Genomic DNA, 19,327 nt, shown 5'->3' on the forward strand with positions numbered 1-19,327 from the left:
CTAATATCTGTTTCAAAAGCTACATCTATCCAGAAACATACTTGCTCAATCTTTGTTTCTGCAGTCTCTGTTTATTTTTTCAATCGAACTGTTATATACATTATAGAGATAAAAGAGGGTTTAACAAGACATTTTATACTAATTTTTCCATATTTTTCTACATAAAGTTCTACAAACATTGTCGGATCTATTAATATATACAATTATTTAATATTGGTGTGTATCCTATTGGGTGGAGTCATTGCCACAACAGATGTTTCACTTGAAATCATTTTTATCCAATTCTTTTGTCTTTCTTAGTAAGAAAAAAACAACCCTTTAAAATTGTTGATTTTGCTACGGAGTTCGATAAGGGAAGTACTGTTAGCTTTAAACCGCTTCAGCTTTTAGTTAGTGGAAAAGGAATTGAACATAGGCCACACATATCATGTTATTTTTATACTGAAAGCGCTTTCAATTCGAGTGATTGCATCAGGAAAAAAAACCACGGGAGTTTATAAGCGCATTGGAAAGTTTCATTTTGAAAGTGGATTGGATTGTCCAGAAGATTTGTTTCGTGCTACTGAAATAATTTTATATTTTCGAAAGATTTCATAGGATTCTGTTAAGATACTTGTCACATCGAATCTAAGTACGAGTAAAATCTCGCGATTTGAAATGAATTGATCGTTTAGAAATTTAATAAACATTCCTTGCCTTCTAACCCTGTTTTGAAGCGCAGAACCAATGAAACATATTTTTATATTTTGAAAGTGTTAATGGAACGCTATCTAAATTTTACAAAGCCGCTTAGTGTAATATCAATTTAAGGTATACCCGGCTTAGTAGAATAAATTTTATATGCTTAAAATAATTTCAGTAACTAAAGGCTTATTCTATTAAGCAAACTTGATTTTATTTTCAAATGCTTTGTTCAAAGTAAAAATTATTAAGTACATGAAATGGAAGTTAAAAATTAAAATTAAGCGAAGTGAGTCTTATTAAAATTTAACAAATCAGCTTTATTGAATCAATTTTTCAAAGCCTCTACTTTATTTCACTTTTAGTTCACTAGTTTACGTGCAAAAGTTAAGGAATTCTGCATGCTTTTAAGTATTTGAAGGACAGAAGTTTAAAATATGTGCGACAGCATATGATTTGAGAAAAGAGGCAGATTTTGGCACAATTTTATAAAATGAATGTTATTATCCGGAAGAGGCATTAACCCAGAAGGTCTGTTAGTCTCGAAACGCATTTTGCGTTAATTCATTGTAAATGGCAGTATCACTTTTCAGATAGTTGCCACCAAATATTATTGTCCTGTATTATGTTTAAAGAAATTAAATAATGAAAAATCTGCATGAATGTATGGATGTTTCTCGCACTGCCATAAAACAACGGTACCTAAAGCCATCATATTTTAAATAACGTAGCCCTTCACCCGATTATGGGCATCTGGAAGCCCGAATTTGGAATTTATTGTCTATTTCATATGTTGTAAAACTTTAACGAATTCTTGATTAACAAACTGAACGATTTTAAAGCGAGCAATGGCAACACTGTACGGAAAGAAACATTTTTATCTCCGCGAGAGACTCTCCATCCGAAATTCTAAACATATGCAATTTTTAAATATATTTAGCTCAAAGGGGCATTGGCTAAAATGCTCTCGAAAAGTATATGTGTGTGTTAATTAAAAAGTACGCTCCTTTGAGCATAATATAAAGCTTTCAGATTTTTTCTACTAATTTTGCTTTTTATTTTGCTATTCATCGGTTTTATTATTCTACATCCTAATTTTTTTTTTCAATAAACTTCAGGTATGGGGAAAAAACAACGGCCTAGGCAAATTTCATGTCGCTCTGATTTAATCATACTTATCCAGAAACTAGATAAGGCCCCAAACTATTGGATATATAGAACCCTCTGTAAGTCTGTTATAATATATTTTAATACTATTTATACCATATTTCAATTTTTTGAAGGCCCCTAAGAAAGTGGGGGGGGGGGCATAAGCTATAGATTGTGTGGCTTATACGTAAGTCAGGCTCTAGACGTATCATACACAATTTTCAAGGCGGACTTTGGTATAATATTAAAATTATAACTTGCACATAAAATAATCTAATGGAATTCATTTACAATTTGAATTAATTTTATTTCGAAAAAAAAGGATATGGAAAGCATAGTTGGAATTCGCACCGCTGCATAGTTGGAATTCGCACCATTGTAAATGGTCTGACGGAGTAAAAACCAGACATATAAAAGGAAAAGAAAAAAACGACGAAAGTTACGGGATTTTGTCAGCCTAGAAAACTCTTGATGTAGTTCGTCTACACAAACCAGAATAAAAGGTCTAACATGATAATTAAAAGTAAAAGAACAAGAAAATGACAGCAAATGGGCAGCGTAAACAAGAAAATAAGCATATACTAGACAAGATGTTAGACTACGCGGGAGAACAAATTGAGCTCGAATTTAAACGGCGACATAATTTTGCATTAATTTGTGTTCAGCCTATTACCTGAAAAATAATCTCTATGTCTTGTCAATGGAAGACAAGAAAAATTCAATAAAGTTTTTTCCAACAACCTAATTAAAAATTTATTTAAATTTAATTATTGTTCTATTTAAACGTTGTTTTAAGCAATTAATTTTTGCCTTGATTAAAAACCCGTGACGAATGTTTACCTACCTGTGCATAATTAAAATCTGAAGAACTACTTCTGGTTCATGAATGCTTTCCGAGTTTTTATGAATACCTATACATTGATTAGTACATATAATTGGGGAGTTTAATGTACTGCTACTAATAAAAATAATTAAAAAAGTTAAATATTCTTTTGGTTTCCCCATTTGTTCTGTCTATTGATAAGCATTCAGTTTGTTCTCATAATTTAAAAGTAAAGCGGGAGAGGAGAAGCAAGAATTTCATCAAGATAATTTTCAAGATTACACTCATTTATTTGTGTCGATGAAAATTAATTATTTCATATAATGGGAGATTTTAATTAAAATCTGAAGAACTACTTCTGGTTCATGAATGCTTTCCGAGTTTTTATGAATACCTATACATTGATTAGTACATATAATTGGGGAGTTTAATGTACTACTACTAATAAAAATAATTAAAAAAGTTAAATATTCTTTTGGTTTCCATATTTGTTCTGTCTATTGATAAGCATTCAGTTTGTTCTCATAATTTAAAATTAAAGCGGGAGAGGAGAAGTAAGAATTTCATCAAGATAATTTTCAAGATTACACTCATTTATTTGTGTTGATGAAAATTAATTATTCCATATAATGGGAGATTTTTGCTCACGTGCAGTTTATGAAAAATTGAGCAATAAATGAAACAAAATCTCTATATATAATAAAAGAAAGAGTCTGTGTGTGTGTCTTCCGTTCGTGCTTGCGCTTAAGCTAATAGACACAGGGCTACGAAATTTGGTACATAGGTGCATCTAGACAAGAGCCAGTGTACCTCGAAGCGCATTTTTCAAAATTCGAATCAGATTTTTTTTTACTTTATCTTTTTTGATAAAATCGTATCATTTTGAATAGTTTCACACTTTTAAAAATAGGGTTTTGGCAACAGTTTTTCATTCAACGCTTTGTATACCGGACTGCTGACTGTTGAAAATATGAGATAAAATGCTGCTTATTTTCTTTTGATTTTTGGACACACAATTTTTGAACACGCGCATCGCAGTCTTGTTATTCTGACGCGCATGTGTCTCGCGTAGCACAAGAGAAAGAATTTCCTTCCCCCCTCTCTCTCTTTATTAGCTAATGGCAAAGAAATTTGTATATTTTGAAGTATGTCATCCACAAAGCACAATTTTGATTGGTTATTGCTTTCTGATGATAGTTTCATTCTTTTAGAAATGTGGTTTTAGCAACAGGTTTTCATTCATTGCTTTGGATATTGGACTGCTGACTCTTTTCTCTTGAAAATATGAGATTTATTACTTATTTCATTGTAATATTTTTATATTATGTTTTAATTATGCATAATTTTAATTATATAAAACGTTTTGCATAATTTGTTTTAGGAAACAGAATTCTTAACTTCCTTTATACCATTTAAATTCTTAAGATTTTGCAACGGGAAGTTGGTTAATTTATTTATTGGGATAATTAATATTTGTATTAAGGGATATTGCTTATTTCACTGTAATTTGTTTAATGCGGGATACATTTTTATTGATTTTTTGATAAAGTTGTTCTGGAGAGTAAAATTCTGTGCAGGTTTTGAATTTAATGTTTGGTGTTTCCTTTAGGCATTTTTACTGTACGTTTAACAGCCAGACGAAAGCTGGCCGCGTAGCGGCTAGTACATAATAAAATGAAACGCATTTCTACACACATAATGACTGACAAGTTTTCATAAAAAATACTGCTGAAAAAGGAAAGGTCACGGCGAAATATACAGACAAAATTTTCAATGCCTTAATTAGTTATTATCTTTTCTGTAATAAACTTTTCCGATAATTAGTAAGATATCGGAAATAGACACTTGCGCAGAGATGAAAGCATGACATCATGAGATTGAAAAGTCTAATAGCCCGTAGGTACAGAAAAAAGGCATTCCGTAACAGTCTGTAGGAGCTCACTCGGTAGGAGTGAAGCGTGATCCGAAATGCGTCAGGGAATGTTCATGATTCTCTGTTAAATATTATGATTTCCAGACTTTATTTAAATTTAAAATGTACGTAATACATTTTTAATTTTATAAAGCTTGGAATTCAGAATATTTTCATGGTCTGAAAGTTCTTTATTCGCAGTTTGCTCATAAAACTATGGATTAATATTTTACTGACTCTTCGGCACATCAATAAAGCAAGCTTTTGCTGAGTTGAAAAATAGGAACACATTATTGAAATATGGATAGAATTTGCAGTTGCCTCGCCAGGTTTGAATAATAAACAATCATCCTTCATCGATCTGTCTGCCACCTGCCAGGGAAAAAAAAGACATGAATCGGATCGCTGCACTAACATTTCAAAGAGATTCAAATGCAATTTGAAACTCAGTCGGAGGTATCTTAAGCAAATCAATCTAAAATATGAAAACGGAATATTCACTTACGCGATACGTCTTTTTTTTTTTTCAACCCATGGTACGATTCCAAGATGGAAATTTTACTATATTTCATTTCAAGTAGGATTTAAAAGTTTAGAAGGATTTGCAAATAACATGAATCATGGCTGCCGCAACAGAAAATTACTCTAATGTTCAATATTAATATTGAATTTCAGATTTACCTCCAAATTATTTTCGACTATTATCGATATTTTATTAATTTAATTATTTTTAAAATTTCATATAACACTTTTATTGGAATTAAATTATTTGAGCAAAGCTAAGTATATCTTTAAAAAAATAATCCAGAAGTATAGTTTAATATTCATGAAAAAAATCAAAAGGGAATTTTCTCCGGAAATAAAGAACAGTTATTAAGTTGCCAAATGAAGTATGTGATTATTTCTAACTCAAAGGCAATTGGTGCTGATGTACAAAAACATTAAATTTTCCTGAAAACCAATACATATAAACTTCACATCTAAATGTGGACGTTTAGGCTTACAAATTTATACAGTAATAGCACCAACAGTCGGTCAGCTAATTCACTAGTTAGTACTCACACTTTGAGTCCAACCATCTGAGAAGTATTTATCAGAAACTGGAGTAAGATTATAATGGTACTGCATGCTGATTTGTTACATGTGCATGTAATATTTAACACTGCAAGCTTGTTTACGTTTGACGCAATGCGTAGCATAATATTTGCAATAATTATACTTCACTGTATAAGGAATATATTAATATTCCATAGACATATTATATACATGCTATAGCTATGCAATATGAAGTCTGTGTTATATTAGATACACATTTAAATACCTAATATAACATAATAACGCTATACCAGGCAGTTACATGATGTGTGTTAATTTTATAATATCAAATTTCCAACTGACGTAATTTATTGGTCAGTTTTCTGCTTATTGAGAAGTTCCAGCTACTCTAGCCGCAGATCAATCAACTCCTTAAAAATCACTGAAGCCTTTTATTGATTATATTTCAACATCCAATAATCGAGGATAGATCTTTTTTAGCTTTATATACATGTTGCCGAAAATGCCGGGAAATCAGAAGTGCATAGTGGTTGCTTACACTGTAGAGACATTAGGTTATTTCGATTCTGAGAGACGTGACAAAAGAGCAGTGCCCTCGCCGGGATTCGAACCTCGGACATCTCGAATACGCTCCAAGTGTGCTACCGTTACACCACGAAGGCATGCTAAGAAGGCGGGAGAAATACCTCATATTGTAATTTTTGGTCAGTTTTCCCGGCATTTTCGGCAACATGTAATTGTTATATCACATGATATGAAGCTGCCGATAGCAGGATGTTATATACCAGTACTACCAATTTTTTACCCAATACTGCTATTTTACTTTTTGTCTTTCACCTCATTTTCTATAACATAACAGCAATTATCTTAGAGAGTTTGCTCTGGTGTTGCCATTCTGCGTTTTACAAATCTTACTTATCTAGAATCATTATTTATGAGGTTTAGAAATCTTACTTATCTTTTCCATAGCTAAAAAAAAAAACTAATATTTTGCATGCTCGTAATCTTAAATTTCGTATTACAGAAACAAAACGTACTATGAAGAATGGTCAAGAATGTTTAACTCCGACTGAACTATTAATAACCAAATTAAAAATAATCTAAATAATTTCATTACAGTTCTAGATTTTAGGATCAAGGATTCTGAGACTTACCAGTGAAGAAATTTTAACAAAAAGAGTAATCTGCAAAAGCAAGCCGAGACAAACATCGAAAATTTCTCAAACAAATGCATAAAGATTTCCAGTTTGATTTCGTGATAAAACAATTCTTTATATATTTTAAAAGCCCCTTTAAATTACTCAGGGTAAAATAATCCTTAAAAATAAATAATTCACCCATAGGAAATGTTTGTTATTCACGAGTTTCACTTGCACAGCAATTCATATCTATCTAGCTGAGGTTATCCATGCAAGATTAATCTGCTTTGAAACACAGAAATTCACTTATCGCATTTGCTGAAACTATAAAACTGAAGCACCGCAAGCTTGCACATCTAAGCAGTATAGCAAAAAATAAAATAAATATTTCTCTTTTTGAAGAATGAATGCTTACAGTATCATTTTATTTTATATTCAGTTCTACCAAAGAAATGCTTTGGTAAGTGGAGTTCTTCGTTTCTATTGAAGTGCGATAAAAATGGTTAAAAGTATATATTTTCTTAAAGTAGGACTTCAAGCTTTATTGATTGAGTTCATTTTAGGAAGTCGAGATGTTTTATATACCTATCTATACTTATAAATGCTACTGAAACAAAACATATGTCACTGCAAAGTTTCATTTTAAGTTTTATTAACCGAATAAATTTTCAAATTGGTCTGTCTTTCCAATTATCATATTTATGAGCCATACTCATTCCAAGCATGCAATGAAATTGCGAAATTTAGTATAAAAGTAAGATAGTTATGGCTAAGTTATAGCAATAGCGTATAAGAGAGCATCATTCACTCTTTAAATATATAAATTAATTTCGTATTAAATAACATGCATGACGTTACGATATAGCAGTTGCAGCAACTGTGAAATAGCGACGATTATGACCTTTTAGAGATAATCATGACCAATGACCACTGTTAGAAATTATGATGATTATTTACAGACTGTGTTGTGAAAAAGTGCAGGAACATGCTAGAAAAGTTCATGAAAAAAAAACTACTCACATTTTTTTATCAATCTAATTCGTAGTATAGAGGGTATTAACTTCCTTTAGGTATTGTAGGTTAAGCTTAACAGTGCACTTATCTTCAGAAAAAATGTGATGGAAGATTTATCTGAAATGGTTGTTATCATAATTTTGAAACCAGATGCTTCAGAAATTTAATGGGCAGTTGCTTTTCATTTGGTAAAACGAATAAATAACAATCATAAATAAAGCTTTTCATTATTGTTCTTCTGTAGAAAGTTAAAATATTCCTTCAAGTATTAGTGCTGTGATTATTGAAATTTGATGCGGTAATTCGAAGGCCCCAATTTCGAATCTTTTCATGAGCATTCTCAGTATATGAAATCTCTTCTCGATATATCGGCACAAGATCAATAACGGCATGACAAAATAGAAATTTTGATAATTATATAATAATAATAATTAGAAGGATTAATGCATATTTGTCAGGTGTCTTAAATTGTCGCAGGCATACGACCGATATTGCATAGTGTCGACATTGGCATAACATTGACGCCGCGCAGAATAACACGTCGTGTCACTAAACTGGTAACCTAACACTGGCACATAATCAATTTGATTAAACTATTATCTTTACGGTGCCATAAAATTGTTATGACACAGGACGGATGCCAGTATTGAAGTGAAACTAGTTTTTCAGTTGTCAAGTCGATCCTGTGTCTCTTGGGAGGCTGTCAGTATTAGTTGGCTATAGCATATAGTATTGGTCATGTGCCGCATTCCCGTGGATAGGATGACGCTCGTTTGAGAAAATCTCGGATCGGTTTCTAGGATTGCTTATAAAGTTGCTGGGAAGAATTAGTTTCAGGCGTGGTATTTTTGGCGACATATTTTCAGGAAATGGCTAATACAAAAGTATTTCCTTCTTCCTTTTCACTTGTCTAAGAGCCATATCTAACTGAAAATCTGATAATTCGGTAAAAAAAAACAAATCTAAAAGAATTAATCTGCCTTCTGCGGCTGGCTAGTGCTGGCCTTCTTACTGCTAATATTTGTTAAGATTTATTTTGCTTGCTGCGCATAAAATGTTTGCTTGGTATGAAGAAGGAATACCCTACTTTACTCAGACCTGCAGCCATGTAATTACATGTGCGTTGCATATCAAAATGAATAAATTTCTTGTAGTTGATCAAGTTTAAAGTAAATATATCTACAAATTAGATATTAAAGATGCCATTCTCGCAATTCTATTATAAAATATAACACCAACCATTTCTAAACTGTACAAGGTGAGCTAGTCTAACCATCTCATAGGTAACCTAGTATCATGTTCAGAATTGTGTAAGTTTCATTACATTGTTTATGTTTTTTTTGTGGGGTAGTCAGTATATGTAATTTTTGGAGTATGTATTATCAGTTTATGTAATTTTTGTATATCGATTTACAATATCCCGCTTAAATGAAGCAGCAAAAAATATATTGTTCAGCAAGTAAGTCCAGAAACTGTCATTTTCTTAAAAAATAGTTTTTTTTTATTATTTCATTCTGTACAGATATTTATTTGACGCCTAAGAAAACCACGAAAATGCGCATGGAGCCAGCCCGTTCACCAAAATTAAAACCGGAGTCAAATACCAATATACAGTGATGTTAACCACTTGGCCATAGGTAGGCTTAAACATTGGAGCGGTATTTAACTACTCGCAAGCAATGTGAGAAAAACTTTAAACATTATTATTATAAATGATGTATATATAGCATATGTATAAAAACACAAAATTAGACTCTTTCTATAGTGAGAGATTTACTAATAACAGGGGGGGGGGAAACAATCTTTTTTTTTTGAAAACTAAAATTGAAACAAAATTGAATAAACAATTTTTTTAATGAAGATTTTGTTTTTTTCATCTCCTGTTAGTAAATTTGCCATTGTGGAAACATTTTAATTCCGTTTTTTAGCTCTGGATAATTTAATTTTTTTCACATATTGCGTGGCATTAATATTGTTAATTATTAATTTCTTCCAATTTCTAATCTGTAAATTATATGTATAATAAAACTTTTGTATTGACAGGAAAGACAGTGCTGGCCAATAAACATGAAACTCAGTCATGGCCCTTTGACACAATTTTTAACTCTGGCTCAGTATCATTGAAATACACATTATTAAATCGACGCAAGAGAAGCGCTTGTTATTCAGCAATTACAAATGCTTATTTCACAGGTTTGCACTATACAGTTTGTGATAAAAAGAGACTCTGAAGTATAAGTTAAGGCATGAGATGAGTGGAGATTATACGACTGATATTAAATTAAGAATGACAAAGTTACTGCATTTCTAAACAATTTCTAAATGTGAAATGCATTTCTAAATGTGAAACACATAGTATCACGTATTTACTATTGATTAATTAAAGTATTATTTGAATCCTTTTCAATACTGTTCGGTAAATGATATCAGTTTCACTTTTGTTGTTATGAGTACGTTTGTAAGCCGTTATTTAAAAATCTTATGACAGGGATAATTTTTGAAATAAAGCATATCAGAAATATATATATATAAGGGTTGCCTGAAATTATTGAAACGAAACGCAGCACTTCCGATATATTATTTAGTTTTGTTACGTTACAAGTGATACTTAAATAAAATAATTTCTGCTAGTTCAAGAGCGATGCCTGTTATTCAAGAAAATTCGTCATCAGCCCATTTTTTTCCTACGCAATCATTAAAGTCTATGATATACACATACATACACACACATATATATATGTATAATATATATTTATCTGAGTATATTTTAATACTAATATAGAAATGAATTTTAATACACATTTGTGCTAAACAAATGTGTTATACTTGTTTATGTTACACGATGTGTAAAACCACCCAATTTGCAATTTCATTCTCTAACGCTGAAAGTAGTTTTCAAGTGTTATCGAAAAAAATTCGTTATTCTGAAGAATCTGTTTGAACCATATATTTCAGATAAAGAAGTTAACCGGTTTATAATTTTGTGTGGTGTATGAAACATAAATGACAGATAAACACTGGTTTAAGTAAGTTTCTACAGAATAATCTTAAAATAAATATAACAATCCTCGTCTAAAAAAAACACAGGAAAGAAAACGAAAATGCTATGTATAAAACAGAGAAAAATAAAATATAAATTCTTTCCAAAGGCAGCCGTGCGTCGTACAAGCTGCTGCACATGGCTGCCTTTGGAAATCGTATCACAGTCTCTCGAATTCTAACAGGAATCTTTTATATTCAATATTATAAAGAGCAGCTGTTGGAGTCAGGATCAAAGATGTGATTATCTATGAAGTCCGTTACCTATCTACACAAGCGTAGCAAATTCAGCAAAAGAAATTTAAATTTATTAAACTACATACTTCTTTTATACGAACAGGTGATTTTAATGGCCTGAATCCTTTAGAGGAAAGTTGAGAAACAAATTCTCAATGACAGCAATCAATCCAACAGGTTGAATTAGCCCTAAAGAATCCTCTAATAATAAACATTTATATCGGGAAAAAATAATTATTTTGCCCAACTAAAAGACCATTTCAAATTCTAGACATTCTACGTGATCTTTACATTATTTGGTATTTCTCAGGAAGCCTAATTTTATTGATAATTTCAGTAATAATTTAAAACATATAATGCAGAGAAAATTATATTCACTTAGTCATAATATATTCAGTTGCTGATAATTTTGTAGGGAGATATCATTTAGATAACAATCATCACTTCAGGTAGAAATATCAAATATATATATATATATATATATATATATATATATATATATTATCAATTTAAAATATTATTTGTCTTTGGTCAAAGCAGTCCTTGTCAGTTTACATGCATTTGTAAAGCCCCACATGTATACTGCCAAATCGCATGTATTAAGTAATCTGAAAACCAAAGAAAATTTCAAACCTTCCTCTTTGAATAAATAAACAGCATACATATAAAGGTATGGATACAATCACTAATGCAACTAAGATTTCTGAGGCAAATGTCCCAAATAAATGAAAAAATAGGAGACCAAAAGAAACGAAAGATTAAATTTTTTTGTGATTATTTACTTTATTGAAATAAAAACTAAATTAAACTTCCATATAACATGCAGATTTAACAAATCCTACTTCAAAGTTTAGAAATTTACGAAAAGCTTAAAAAATTTGGTTAACAGCTGTGATTCACACACACACACACACACACACACACACAAAAAAAAAAAAAAAAAAAAAAAAGAATACTGATGAAATAAAAATTTAGGTTTAAATTATAACCGAAATACTTTATTCCCATCTACAGCCTAGTACAACGTAAATGAAACCTGCATGTCTAAGGTTCATAGCGCGCAGCCAGTTTAACCTTTGACAGCACAAATATTTTTTGGTGAGCTAACGGTCAGTAATGGGCTTATTTGATTAAGCATTTCTTGCATTTAAGGACTGTCATTGACTAATCTTCTCATCAGTAGAAGTTTTACCGAAATAAATCTTTGCACACAATAAAGGAAATTTTGTGTTTATTAAATCCAGTAAATATACTACGTAGTGAAATTCTTGCTGTAAAAGAAACACATACAAATTTAGATGGTATAATTATGAAGCCACTCCACCACGATGTCACTTCACCACGATGTCAAACTATTCAAATAAACTTGTACCTTATTTTGAATAATATTTGTAATTAGAAGAACAGACGTCCAGGACCAAAATTTACGGAAAGAAAATCTTAAAACTGTAGCTACATTTTTCAAATGTATTGTAAAATTACAAAAAGAAACAAATAGTGCAAACATCCTGAAGAACGTTTCGGCTGCTAAGCCATAAATAAATGTTAATTAATGCAACTAGTATCTAAGAACAGGGAGAGAATTATGGCAAAACAATACAACAATTACTTTCATTTGTATATATTCAGGATGAGCACTCATAACAATATATTTTGCACAACTCCATACAGTTTCCGATAAATTAGAGGTATTCAAAATTTTATTAAAAATTAACTTTTCATACTAAATATTTATTATACAACTGTAAGCTGATATGTATTTTTACTAAGCAAATTTTAAAGATTTGATGTTCAGTATATTAGGTGCTTCTGAATTGCGAAATTTTCAATTATTGGTGGATATATCAGCGCGTAACTTCATAGCAAGTCAAGAAGCATCTGTAACCAAATTATGTAACTGATGCTAGAAATTGCATTTACTACTGAGAATGTTATTCAAAATACGAAAAAATAAATAAAAATGTCCAAAAATAATAAAAGTCTGCAAATTCAATTCTTCGCGTGAACAACTTTAGATTTCTTTATCCTCTACATTCTACAACAAAAGTGTTTAAAGAAGAAAATACAAGCGTGCTTAAAGGCTTACATAAGAGAAGAACTATCGTACATACTAGTAGAAAAACAAAGAGAATTTTTTCTTAAAATTTTTTATGGGTTTCTTTCCCACCATGTTTCTTTCGAAACGCGATGAAATATTGCCCAAGAAAGGGAAAAGAAAATATTTCTGGGATAAAGTAACAACGTAAAAAAAATTCTTTTCTATCTTTTGACACTCATCTTATATCTGGTGAGATGCAAATCCTGTATGTAAGAAGACGGAAATCAATAAGGAAGGACTAAGACTCAATCGATTCACGAAAAGACCGCTAGATGGCGCTCTAAAAAGAAAATATTTCGAAATCGTGTCGGAATAGAATCTGTTTAGCGCTAGAAAGATGAACAATGGCGTATCTTATTGATTAAGAAACAGAACATATTAACTTTTGAGACTTTTCCTTCAACCAAGTAATAGGCACTTCTTTTCTTCTTTTTTATTTGCATTCTGTTTGACTTATTGTTATACGACTGAGAAAGAAAAAATGAAAGATTTTGTCTCTTAAGAAAAGTCAATCTTTCTAAAACTCTTTGAAGCTATGCGAAAAGAATTTATTTGATCTTTAAACTATAGTTTTTAATGATTTATTTCTAGATTTTTCAGAATATTAATTACCAGCTACCCATTTCATTTCAAGCATGAGCAGAATAGCGACTGAAATGATTTGAAAGCACGAGTAGAATGGTACTTGAACTTACTTAAAAGGAAAAGTAATTGAAAGTACATTTCTAAGAGATTAGCTCAGTCTTTCATTTTTACCCCTAAAATATACTATTTTGTACTTTTGTTAAAACTGCAGAAATTGAAGTTATTTCAAAAGCTACAAAAAGATACTTTGTGGATTAACAAATGATAAATTTTAAAATTAAACCAGTGTACGTATTAAATTTTCATTATTTCAGAACATTTTAATTGAGTATGCCGATATATTCTGAATGATGCATGAAGAAGATACAATAAAAAGACCACGTTCTTTTTTACTGTAAGAATAAAAGATTCTATCGAGTAAGGATCGGACATTTAATATTCGAATCTTATTACACCGCTGCATTCCAAAATGCAAAACCCCGAAGCAAGCATTCAGACAAGTGAAATTTGCTCCATATGTAGACTTCAACAAGTAATGCATATGATCAAAATTTTCGCACATATATGCAAATAATGTCCAAGAAGCATCTAGAAGCACTATAAAAAGATAAAACGAAGTACTGAAATTTTGTATTTTCCTGCTCTTACTTAAAGTAAAAATCTTCAGTGTCTTGTCAAAAAAAGCGCAGTCATTCATTTTGGATTGCAGCGAGTAAGTTTCTGACTAGCTTATAGAGACTGCGAAATATCGAAACTATTGGACCAGTCTCGTCAAGCTAACAAACAAGAGGACAAGCATGTTTTGAGATGGCAATGACGGATCACACAGTAGCATCAAGAAATCTGGCCCAAGAGTTAGCAATTTGAGTCAACAATTTGAGTCAGGACGACGTTTTCCTCAGAGTACAGGAATCTTCGCAAAGTATTATTAATACGTAATAAATTTAGCATAAAGGCTATGCAGAATGTAAATTCAACAAAATCTCGACGCGGCTCTTGAACGGCACTGAAGAATGCTGTTCTATACTTTTGCGGGATCCGGGACAACACCCAGTCTATGTAATCCATCTGGGTGTCTACACCTGCTTTCACCTGTTCACCTACCAGCATACTCGACAGCCACCTGTACATCTCTGTTGGTTTGGAGAATCGGCTTTATAAATTTGGCTATACTGAAATGAGATAATGCTCGACCGCGTGTGGCATGCAGCGTTAAAACAATTTTTCATTGCCCACCACAGAGTACTAACTGGATCGCTCATTCTTCCTCTACGGAACCTATCGAACACATCTGGTTGAAGACTTGTGAACATTCATAACTCGAAGAATTTCGAAGAACAACTCGAAGAATTTCTGCTGACTTTAGAAAGATGAAAAAAGTCACGTCAAATAAAGAGAAATGGTAATTGAGTGATATTTGTAACCTACATTTTTTTTCAACTATGCCATTCGACAAATCGTTGCTCAGATCGTTCTCTTTAAAATTTAACTCTAGAATCCAAGGGGCTCGTACTAATAGCCTATTGTGCCAGTATCTTCAGAGAGCGATTACAAGCGCGAGATTGAGTAAGTAAAAAACTTCAGATGTGCCCTTGCCTACTTTTTGGGCATTAGCATTACGTAGGTAACTTACGTAATTATCTCATGCTTTTTGAAGGGCAATGGTCATTCACAGTTAGATTACAGTTTTGTTGAAAAAAATGTAGGAGTAAATAATAAAAAAGTATGGAAAACTGTTTAGATTTATCATTTAAAAAGGAACGGCTTAATGTCTTTAAAATTCAGTTTGATTGTAATGACCAGTTTCTCGCACTCTTTCAAGATTTAGCGTTTACTCACGAGTAATGGGCTTATTTAGTCCAGTTTGGGTTCAAATTATGCTCAAGCTGGAATTTTGTCATTTGTAGTTTTCTCGGTGATAAAATGAAACTATGTTTGGGAAGATAATGAGTAACGTAATTTATGAGTCCACTTATTACAAATTAATATTTTCTGAATTTTGAATAGTTCGTATAGAATTCATATAACTATCAAAATTGACTTTTAAAAACCTTTAAATAAAGAAAATTTCTTAGGATTCTTTTTAATTCAGTAGGCTGATTATTCCTCGAACGACTCAAACAGTGAAAAAGTGACAGTTTTCAGCGAAACTGGATAGCTGTATGAAGTTCTTTTAGTTTTCCTAGTACATTTTTCGTGACCAGTTCACAATACAAATCTTCTATATTGGCATGCCTCATCATAGCTGATAACCTTAATGTATTTCGCTGTAATTAAACAATTTAATCCAGTATTTTTATTAATATAGAATAATTTTTAACGCATCAAATTAAATTTTCAACCATAAATATACTTTTTTGAGCTTCGCAAAATAATATTGAATGAAAATTCATTCACTCTAACAAACGTCGAAAACTAAATCATTGGTCGATATTTTCTACGGTAAATTTATTATTTAATGATATAGTTGCATCTCAATCATATTATAATCTGATCTCTATCGTACTATAATCTAATCTAATCTCTCTCTATTTGTACCTTAGCCAACACATTAAAACCCTTATTCCCTTTAAAAGAATATTTTTCCGAATGAGAAATCATGTCAAGAATCTTATGAAGCATTAGAAATTTTCATTCAGTTTTACATTTCATTCTCAATTGCAACCTGCTTATCTTTCTCACTTTAACATTTACCTGAAATACATTGGATTAAAAACTGCAGTTCGCGTAGTTTTATTTGCTTTAGACATACTATATAAATCAGTGGCTGAATTAATAAGTTTTTAGGCAATGCCTTATTCAGCTCTTCCCGCAAGTGCAATTTTTCAGAGCACGTTAGTTTTTTTTTTAATAATACAGAGGCGTATTCAGTCATACAAAAATAAAAAGACTCAGAATTCTCACTTTCCATATCTATGAGCCTGGAAAACTAATTAATAAACTAGTATTCTTGTATTTATAATTAAGTCTACAAAAATAAGGAAATCTTTATATCATTACGGTTTTTCTGATTTACAATAGAGTGATGACGATAGACTAAATTTTAAATTATTTCCAAGGGGAAAAAAGACGTAATTCAGGGATGTAGGGGTTCGATGGATGTGTAAATAAGATTAATTTACTTACTTACTACCGGCATAAGAATGGCAGGGTCTTGTATTTTGGCTTTGCTGAGCATAGGAAGCACCTCATCCAGTATATCCGTTTTCTCCAGTTTGTCAATTATTTTTTCGATGCATGTCAGTGCATTGGCTTGCACCTAATACAACAAGAAATAGTTCAATTCAGTTTACTGAACGTAAAAGTTTCAAAATGTTCTGAAAATTTGCATTTTAAAATTATTATCTTTATTTCAATCAATAATTCATTTAGTTCAACTTTCCCTTTTTTATTTTATAGATTCTGTTAGGCATTTTATTTCGAAACAGAAGACATGATAAATCCGATTTGGTTTTGCCAGGATTCGAGTTCTGCACCTTCCAACTAGGTAAATATGCTTGTCAATTACACCACCAAAGCATATTGTAAGAAGGGAGAAAAACTTACAATCACAGTTAATACGAATCTATCAAAGGATAGGTACGGAAAGCAGAAAGTATGGTAAATGCAAGCATAGAAATAAGGTCAGTTTGAATTAAAAAAATGACGGCAAGAGATTGTAACTAGACTAGTTTCCAGCCTTACTGGTTTAGAATGTTTTTTTGAATATTGTAGCTATGCCCTAGAAGTTATATATAGAGGAAAGAATAACTTGTAATAATATGTTAATTGTTAGATTATATGGTTTAGATTCATGCCCCAATATATTACAGTGAGATATATTTGATGTATCACCTGATGCTAGACGTACGGGGACGGGAGACAATACTACTTAACCTCTTGGTAGAATAATGGTGTCTCTGGCTTCCCTGTTAAAATTTGGTAATCTGTTAACTGTTAAAAACCTACAGTTATTTAATTTGAAATATGGAATCCTATCACTATGGTAGCTTCAATCTGCCGTGACCAGAATAAATAGTATACGTACCATATATTTAGGTAACCAGCTATGAATATTACAACTTACATCCAGTTTTGAGCGCAAATAATTTCTGCGGCGGTGGAAGTGACGAGAATCTTGAAATTTTTTTTAAGAATATATTTAAGCATTACTTTATATGTGTTATAACTAGGGTTAACGGCAGACAGCAAAATTTAATGAAAGAAATTTTTCTGCATATTATCCATATTTTTGAATAAAGCAGAACATAATACATAAGTATATACAAGAAACGGTTATGGGTGATAATATAAGAAATGCTTTGCTGTTATTTCAATATATATCTAAGAAAATAAATTTATGCTTAACACAGACTCTGATATAAGCATAAAAGTAGACACAGAAAAAGTAACAAAGTGTGCTGTAATTACCAGATATCTGAAATACTCTTTTGATAAGATCTGATTAAATACAGTACAAATTTATCCTAACTACAATTAATATAATTTAAATGAAATTTTCATATCTGCTCTCTTTCAAAGCCATGATCATTCTATTCAAGTAATACAATTTAACTTAAAACATCCAGAACTGAATTACATACAGTAATTGACTACTAATATTGCTTAGTTATATACTAAGCGTGTCCCGGCTACTAAGAAGCTTACGACATCTTGTATCTACTGCACGCTCAGTAGAATTAAGTCCAGTTGGTACTTTTTGATTTACGGAATAGTGACAAAATATTTTTTAACTGTTTCAGGGTTAGGCTTAGTAAATAGGTAGCAATTAAAAGACTGAAAACCATCCTAGCAACACGATGCTAGGCGAAATATGACGAGTAACTTTTATCATAAAACGATTACTCCTCATCTGCCGCAAGAACAGACAAATGCAAAGTTCGTGCAGCTCGTTACCTTTTCCATTGATTCTAACTGGTAACTTCTGATATCAAAAATGGAACTATGCAGCCAGTATTTAGTTAGTTGAGTAGTTTACTAGTTTAAAAAGGCTCTTAGTTTGGAAGTATTCCTCTATTATTAAGAAGAAGCTGCTAAAATAATAAATAATTTCTGCAAGTATTGTAATAAGCCCTTTCCTGTACTTGAAAATTGCAGTAGATTTCAGCTTATAGTAATTTTCAAACTACAGGTTTTAATTACCAAATTTTATTTTTCGCATAAAATTTGACCTGCGTTCCGTTTCGGCGAAAATCAGCTAACATGCTAAAAATTACATGTGGAGTTAGGATTAAACTTCTTTACTTAAAATGTGATATGAGAATGACTGAACAAAATATGTACAAATACAATAATTGAAAGTTTTGCCTTTCTTACCTTTATGCCATTATTATTTTCAAAGACTTGTTTCGTCCGTGGCAGCACCATTTTACGGACGGCAGTTTCTTCTAAGAAATCAGCTGTCTGAGCCACCGCATGAAGAGCAGCACACTAAAAAAATAAGAAACGACCATTTTAGCAGCCAACAATATTCTCATGGGTATTTATTTTTCAATCTAACTGTTCGTTTTCTGGTTTCCACTCTTGGGAGCAGTCGAAAATTCTTGAGAAAGGTTGATGCGTTTACTTTATACTCGAGACAGTCTCCTTTTTCT

General features: G+C 31.4%; 1 protein-coding gene across 1 annotated transcript in view; it reads right to left on the reverse strand.

Moving 5' to 3' along the window:
- LOC118198090 (SCY1-like protein 2) overlaps nucleotides 1–19,327 on the reverse strand; it is a 459,500-nt gene that overhangs the window by 59,424 nt on the left and 380,749 nt on the right. Inside the window, exons 10-11 of the mRNA XM_085816142.1 lie at nucleotides 19,050–19,163; nucleotides 16,860–16,992 (exon numbers count right to left, since the gene is read on the reverse strand). Of these exons, the coding sequence (XP_085672268.1) occupies nucleotides 16,860–16,992; nucleotides 19,050–19,163 (247 nt within the window). The remainder of the gene's footprint in view (nucleotides 1–16,859; nucleotides 16,993–19,049; nucleotides 19,164–19,327) is intronic.

This window comes from Stegodyphus dumicola, chromosome 1 (genome assembly GCF_044657685.1).
Source record: "Stegodyphus dumicola isolate Sdum_Otavi_A_Nest chromosome 1, ASM4465768v1".
Lineage (NCBI taxonomy): Eukaryota > Metazoa > Arthropoda > Arachnida > Araneae > Eresidae > Stegodyphus > Stegodyphus dumicola.